This window comes from Grammomys surdaster, unplaced genomic scaffold (genome assembly GCF_004785775.1).
Source record: "Grammomys surdaster isolate TR1022 unplaced genomic scaffold, NIH_TR_1.0 126313, whole genome shotgun sequence".
In the NCBI taxonomy this organism is placed as follows: domain Eukaryota; kingdom Metazoa; phylum Chordata; class Mammalia; order Rodentia; family Muridae; genus Grammomys; species Grammomys surdaster.
Genome location: NW_021621113.1, coordinates 9,744,419 through 9,752,030, shown reverse-complemented (window position 1 = coordinate 9,752,030; position 7,612 = coordinate 9,744,419). Strand labels below are relative to the sequence as shown.

At 50.6% G+C, this 7,612-nt stretch overlaps 1 protein-coding gene across 1 annotated transcript; it reads left to right on the top strand.

Moving 5' to 3' along the window:
- Positions 1-448: 448 nt before the first annotated feature.
- Positions 449-5,728, top strand: C1qb (complement C1q B chain). Its single transcript, XM_028759758.1, has 3 exons — positions 449-595; positions 3,530-3,731; positions 4,988-5,728. The coding sequence occupies exons 2-3, from the start codon at positions 3,551-3,553 to the stop codon at positions 5,566-5,568; spliced, it is 762 nt and encodes a 253-aa protein (XP_028615591.1). The 5' UTR covers positions 449-595; positions 3,530-3,550; the 3' UTR covers positions 5,569-5,728.
- Positions 5,729-7,612: the final 1,884 nt, after the last annotated feature.

Sequence of the window (7,612 nt, the reverse complement as noted above, 5' to 3'; positions counted from 1 at the left end):
CCTGTGAGAGCCACAGAGTATATACAGACATGGCTCCATCACACAGTGAGGAAAACTGGGGCTCCTCGGGTGCTCCCTATATTGGGTGCATTTAGCCAGTAAGACGTAGAGCTAGAAATCAGGGTCTCTGACTGTAAAGCCAGGGCGCATATGCAGAGAGGCCATAGATGGGCCTCTCTGTTTCCATGGAGGAACTTCCCTGTGGAAGCCACATGCTCACAAGACCCTGGCAGGCAAGCAACCGGCTGGGGATAGTCCCCAAGGACAGGTTGTACTTCCAAACTCCCCTCCCCCACCCTACCCACAGGTGCTGAGTTGGCGAAACCAGGCTGACCATAGTGGTCATTTACAGTAATTTCCCCCAGAAGCAGAAACAGGACCTGAAACTTCCTGAGGGCAGCAGGATGAGGGGACAGAGGGGTGACAGAGAAGAGGTCAGCCTGTTGGACCTTGGGAGGGGACAGCAAGGGAAGGTCCTTCCTGCCTCTAGGGACCCAAACTTCTGCTTTCTGCAGACAGCAGCAGGCTCTGGACTCTGGGAATACACTGCTGTCTGGCCTAGAAGCATCCCAGAACACTAGGATTCCATACACAGGTGAGCAGGGTGGGGTGGAGGGAGGAAGATTAGCTCACCAACACAGACCTTGCTTCCAAGTGCGAACACCTTTACTATCTGGGACTGAACTCAGAGGCCAAGCTCAGATCCATGGCACAGGCTTTGTAGAGTGAACTAGAGTTAGAGGTGTATGTGGTTATGTGGGCCCAGGGGATGGGTAGACAGCCTGTAATAGGAGCTGCTAGGATTGTGGTCTCAGGAACCAGGGAGACTTAAACCCAATGACACTTCTGTCTCTTGCATGCTGGTCATCTTCAGCCACTCTCAGAACTTCTCTGATCCCCAAATCCCTTCTGGAGAGAACATTGCCCTTTATGGGTGCAGTGATCCCTGACAGGGACCAAGCTTGATGTCCCTTAGAGTTTGCAAATGTCAGCGAGGCAGAGGTAGGACGAGAACCCAAGCCTCTTCTGTCCAGTGTCACATGTCCTTGGCAACTGGGATTGGAGGTCATGGTTGGTTAATCTTGAGTGACAAAGCCATAGCTGTAAGGGGCACATGCCACCCAAAAGACCTTAATCTTCCCAGTGCCACCTTCTTTAATATCACCGATAGCCATGGAAGCCAAAAATGACACATCCAAGAGACCAGAGAGGCGGTTGTACTTCTGTCTGAGGTCATGCAGCCGGGCAGCAGCTCACGGGGGTCAAAGCTAGGTTAATCTGGCTCCATGTTAGAGAGAGAGGTGCTGTCATGGCGGACTGGCATAAGAGGTGGGTAGTCCAACCAAAAGGATTGGAGGAACTCCCCAAATCTGAAACTTGAGGCTCCCAATATAGACTAGAGATCAGCATTGCCCCATCTTATGGAACAGTAAACTGTGACCAGAGAGAAGTCTTGTCTTAGCCCTGCCCCTGAACAGCTTGCTGGGTGATACTAGGAAGTATTTTCAAACTGTCGAGCCTCAGTTTCCTCATCTGGGAGATGGGCAGCCCATCATAACCCACATCTCAGACGCCGTAGGGATCCAGGAGCGGGAGTAGCAGATCTTGACAAGAGCTTAGGGTTTCTTGTACCCACCAGGGTTTCCATAGCTACATGGGAGGAAGGAAGGCAGGGCACCCTTTGCTCTGTGCATGGGTGGGTAGCCTGGGAGAGCTTCCTGGAGGAAAATTTTTGACCAAAGGCTTGCAGGATGGCCACACAGATCTGCTCAAAACAGCCTACAGCACAAGCCTTCTCAATTGCCTGGGATAAGAGAAGGGCCACACGGTTCTCTTGCTGAGCCACAGTCCCCTGGGAACCTAAGAATATCATGCCAGCAAAGGTGGCCTGGGATGCAGGAAGGTCATTGGCTCCATTCCTTCCCATATGATCTGAGCAAGTGGCCTCACTGAGCCCGTATCCTCTTTGTAGCAATAACTATCCTCACTATGTGTGTGCTGCGCACACACCCTGGCTCCGACATGAGGCAGGAGCAAAGAGAAAGCCTGAGACAGATCCAGCATCCAGATCAGGTGAAGCCTCTGTGTTCCATCCTGTCCTACCTCAGGCCATGCCATCTTTCCTCCTGCGATGTTCTGTTTCTTTTCTTTTTAAAGAAACATATTTTATTGTTTGTTTAAAAATTAGATTTCTGCAGGGTGGTAGTGGCGGTGGCAGTGGGTATATGCCTTTAATCCAAGCACTCAGGAGGCAAAGGTAGGCAGATCTCTGTTTGAGGCCACCCTGGTCTACAATGTGAGTTTAAGAACAGCCAGTACTATATAGCGAAACCCTGTGTCAACAACAACAACAATAATAAATTAGATTTACTTATTTTATGTGTGTAAAGATTTTGTCTACATGTATGCATGTGCATGCCTGGTGCCTGCAGAGGTCAGGAGTGGGCATCAGATCCCCTGGAACTGGAATTACAAATGGATGTTGTGACTCAAACCTGGATCTTATTCAAGAACAAGTGTTCTTACCAACTGAGCCGTCCCTCTGGCTCAGTTTTTATTAGTTTTAATTATATGTAGGTGTGTGTCTGCATGTGAGTGTATGTGAGTGCAGGTTCCCAAGGAGCCCAGGGGTGTTGGATCCCCTAGAGATGGAGTTTCAGACATTGTGAGTTGCCTCATGTGGGTGCTGAGAACTGAACTCAGGTCCTCTGGAAGAGTAGCAAGTACTTGTAAACTCAGACATCTCTCCAGCTCCCCTCTCCCCTTTCTGGAACATTCTTGCCCCAGTCCTTTTGGAGCCTTCAGATCTCAGCCCAAACATGACTTATCTCCTGTGGAGAAGACAGTCCATGTGAGATCAGCCCCTCCCAATCCTGGCCCAGCCCCTCCCCTCAGGATGCCATTGCCCATCTACCAGAGCACCAATCCATCTTGTCCATCTCGGTTGCCTTGTGTACTTTCTGACTGCTTCCTCTTAGTACTAAGGACTTTGAGGGAAAGACCATCTCCCAGGGTCTCGTGTATGAAAGGCAATCTGTATGGATGCTGCACAGGTGGATGCAAGGATGAATGACTGGCCGGCTGGATGGATGGATGGATAATGGATGGATGGATGGATGGATGGATGATTGGATGGATGGATGTGTGGATGGATGGATGGATGGATGGATGTGTGGATGGATGTGTGGATGGATGATTGGATGGATGGATGGATGGATGGATGGGTGGATGGATGGGTGGATAGATGGGTATTTGAAGGTATGCTTCATGGTGGATAGACAGATGGTTGAAGAGATGTATAGATAGATGATGGACGAATGGAGACCAGATGAATGGTTGGAGAGATGGATAGGTGGGTAGCTGGATGGATGGGTGGATAAAGAGATGGGCAGATAGGTGGATGGATGGTTCTTTGGAGCGATGGATGAATGCTTGTAGAGATGGGGGGATGGATGGGGAGATGGATAAATGAAGGATTGACTGATGGGAACCACCATGACAGTAACCCTCCACGTGTTCTCACCTTTAGGAGCCCACCTTTAGGAGACTGATGAAGACGTGGTGGGGCAAGGTCTGGACACCCCTGTTACTGCTGCTCCTGGGTTTGCTCCATGTCTCCTGGGCCCAAAGCAGCTGCACTGGGCCCCCTGGCATCCCTGGCATCCCTGGCATCCCTGGGGTCCCTGGCTCTGATGGCCAACCAGGCACTCCAGGGATAAAGGGGGAGAAAGGTACTGTACACTTGGGGGACACACGAATATTGCTGGCTATGGCCTCTGTCTTATATCTTCCGAGTAAATAATCACTTGCCTTAGAAATAGAAAGAGAATTTGAGACTCCAGTACTTTTCCAGAAAGGGCTTCTAATTGCCCTCTTGCAGACAGGGGAAAATGTGTGGGAAGGAAGCCCAGTCAGTAGTGGGGCTCATAGCAAACAAGGGGTCCTGTTCTCCTCCATGCTAGGAGACAGAACACTACAGTGCCTCAGTCCTGCACTCATCGTGACTTCCAGGGAAAGCAGCTGCCTTCATATGTAAGGGCAGGCGTGGTCTTGGGAGGCTGCTCGCTATGAAGCTCCCTCTATAATCCAGGGACTGTGAGCCACCCTGTCTGGCAGCTCCTATTCTCTCAGTAGCCCATCAAATACCCACCTTTCCTCAAAAACAATCATCCCATTTTACAGATGAGGAAGCTGAGGCCCAGAGTCAGTGCCTTAAGTGTCTCAGTGACACAACTAAAATGGCAGGCATCGGATGCATGCCTGTGTCTTTAGATCTGTAGTTGTCAACCTGTGGGTCGTGACCCTGTTAGGAGTCACATATTAGATGTCCTGTATATCCGATGTTTACATTACAATTCACAGAAGTAGTAAAAATAAAGTTATAAAGTAGCAACAAAATAATGTTACAGTTGGGGGTCACCACAACATGAGGAACTATATTAATGGGTCACAGCATTGGGAAGGCTGAGAACCACTGCCCTAGAGTGCCCCTTAGCACTGTGCTCTGATTTTCTACCGGAATTTTCCTTCTGTCTCATTCGTGGCGATGGGACCATGGCTGCTTAGAGGGATGATGTGAGAGAAATTCTACCACCTACAACTAGATGTAGCCAGAAGTGTGCTGTGATCGATTAAGGATGTCTGCCATGGGCAAGGGAAGGGAAAGGATAGCATGTGTGCTGTTAATTTACTGCCCTTACTTCAGGCTTAAACTTGACAAAGGTATGTGAGTTTACCAAGATCAGGGAGTCACATGGCTCCATGGGGGTGTCACTCACTCAAGCCCTGGACATCAATTCCCCATGACTGTCCACAGAGTTAAATCCCTGGAGTGGAAAGAGACTAGGAAGTTCTGTCTGGCACCCTCACTGTTTATAGTTGGTCAGTTGAACCCAGAGAGGCACAAGGAGTAACCCAAAGTGCCACTCCATTCTCTTCCTTTTGTCACAGTGACCTCTAGTCTCCTCTTTTGGTTCTGTTTCTTCAGGGCTCCCTGGATTGGCTGGAGATCATGGTGAGTTTGGAGAGAAAGGGGACCCAGGGACCCCTGGGGTTCCAGGCAAAGTTGGCCCCAAAGGTCCCGTCGGCCCTAAGGGTGCTCCAGGCCCCCCTGGGCCCCGTGGTCCCAAAGGCGACTCTGGAGACTATAGGGCTACACAGAAAGTAGCCTTCTCTGCCCTGAGGACCATCAACACCGCCCTGCGACCGAACCAGGTCATTCGCTTCGAAAAGGTGATCACCAACGTGAATGACAATTATGAGCCACGCAATGGCAAGTTCACCTGCAAAGTGCCCGGCCTCTACTACTTCACCTACCACGCCAGCTCCCGTGGGAACCTGTGTGTGAACCTCGTGCGTGGCCGCGATCGGGACAGCATGCAGAAAGTACTCACCTTCTGTGACTACGCCCAGAACACCTTCCAGGTCACCACAGGTGGGGTAGTCTTGAAGCTGGAGCAGGAAGAGGTTGTTCACCTGCAGGCCACGGACAAGAACTCCCTGCTGGGCATTGAGGGAGCCAACAGCATCTTCAGTGGCTTTCTGCTTTTCCCTGACATGGATGCATAATCACAGGGTCAAATCGCACCTATCCAAAACCATCTCCTGCCTCTCTTCCAGCAATCCTCCCTGGACCCCTGACACCACCCCTTGACTACTCAAAACCCAGACCAGAGCCCTGTAGATGTAACAGAATGAATGGGTTAATAAACTCTTCAAGGCCAAAGGACTATGGTCTAATCTGAGTCTCAGTCCCAGCACTTGGCTCACAGGAGGCCTGAGAAGTGTTAGTCAAAAAATGAATGGATGGATGGATGGATGATGGATGGATGGATGATGGATGTATGTTTACAGGCTGGGAGATGGCTCATTCAGTAAAATACTTACCTTACAAGCATGAGGATCTGAGTCCTATCCCTAGCACCCACATAAAAATGCTGAGCATGGCAGCGTCCAATTATATTCCCAGCACTAGGGAAGCAGAGACAGGGGAATGGATCTCTGGGCTCACCGGCCAGTCAGTCTAGGAAATTGGTGATGCGCTCCAGTTTCAGTGAGAGAGCTCGTCTCAAAGGAGGTTCCTGAGAAATGAGACCAAATGGTGTCCTCTGGCTGTGTGAGCACACACACACACACACACACACACACACACACACACAAGTCTCCAGTTAACCAGAGATGGAAGGGAGGGCACATTGTGGTTCTTTCTGAACTAGCACACAGTGGGAGGCCGCGTAGCACATCTGAGCTTTGCTGTGTCTTCACTCTCCTTACTCCTCACGCTCAAGGAGGGAAATGGACCAGATGGTGGAGCCATTGTGATCGCACAGCATAGAGAGATCCCCTCCCCATCCTCTGCCTTGCTTGCTCCCTCTTAGCGTCTTCCCAGCCTGGCGCATGCTCATTCAGTCAGTAAAACAAATGTCCTATCTCTGCTCAAAACCCTTCAGCAGCTCTCCAGTGTCTACTGGGAAGCGTCCCAGCCTATGAGCCTGAGATTCTTGCAGCCAATTTGTATTTTCCCTCTGAAGGGCTTCTAATCTGGAGCCTCCTCCTCTTAGAAGCCTTCCATGATGATCTAGCCACCCTTTAGACCTTTTAAGTTACCCAGGTTGGCCTTGAATTCTGTCACTCAGGCACTCCTTCTGTTTCAGCCTCCCCACTAGCTGGAACTACAGGCTGGGCCACCAGGCTCATTGGAGACAGAGCTGATCCCAGCACCACTCTGGGGTCTTCACAGTGGATGACCCTGTCATGAATGGGAACCATGAGACAGAGCAGCTGAGTGATTTGCCTGGTGCCATACAGCTAGAAAGAGAAGAAGGCTCAAAGCCATGTCGTTCCATGCGTCCCTGTGGCTGGCAGGACCCACTCTGAGGCGCTGTGTCGGGCAGTGAAATGTGCTGGCTTTGGAGTCAGACAGGCATGGATTCAGATCCTGCCTGGTAGTCTTAGCATCTGTGACTACAAACAAGTGACTGGCCTCCAGCGTCCTGCTTCAGCTCCTTATAAACAGTGTAGCAACAACAGCCTTGATTCCTCTGTTGCGTTAATGCCGTGTACATATAATCTTTCCTGTCAGGACAGAGACTTCCAAGGCTTTTTTAAAAAATGAGTTTTCTTCAATTTTTTGTGTATCTGTGTATCTGTCCAATGTGGGCCTGTGCATATACTTGCAGGTATCTGTAGAGGCCAGGGATATCGGATCGAGCCTAAGGAAGAAGAGACGAAACAGAAACAAAGCAGCTGAGAAACAAGCCTGCCAATCAGGAGGCAGACCTGGGGCTGGAGCCCTATGAAAATCTAGATTACCTTAAATCCCTCCCACCTGGGGGAACAGGGCTGGTGGGTGGAGTTAGCAGAAGGGACTTAATAGCTAAGGGTTGGACTGGGCTCCTTGTCCTGTGGTGTTGACCCACTTGGCATTGGTTTATATGTATCTGGCATGTACCTGTGTCAGCCAGCTCAGACCTGGACTAGTGAGTAGAGAAGGGAGGAGTGGGAAGGGCTGGAGCAGTTCCTGCTTGGGGGGGAGGAGGTGTGGCCTGATTGTGGTTGGGGGGGAGGTGTGGCCGGATTGTGTTGGGGGGGAGAAGTGGTGGCCTAATTAGAG

What these genes read in the sequence shown, in the direction of transcription:
- C1qb (XM_028759758.1), top strand. Translation starts at nt 3,551, where the DNA reads ATGAAGACGTGGTGGGGCAAGGTCTGGACACCCCTGTTACTGCTGCTC. An exon ending in AGGGATAAAGGGGGAGAAAG is followed by an intron (nt 3,732 to 4,987) that starts GTACTGTACACT and finishes CTGTTTCTTCAG; the next exon opens with GGCTCCCTGGATTGGCTGGA.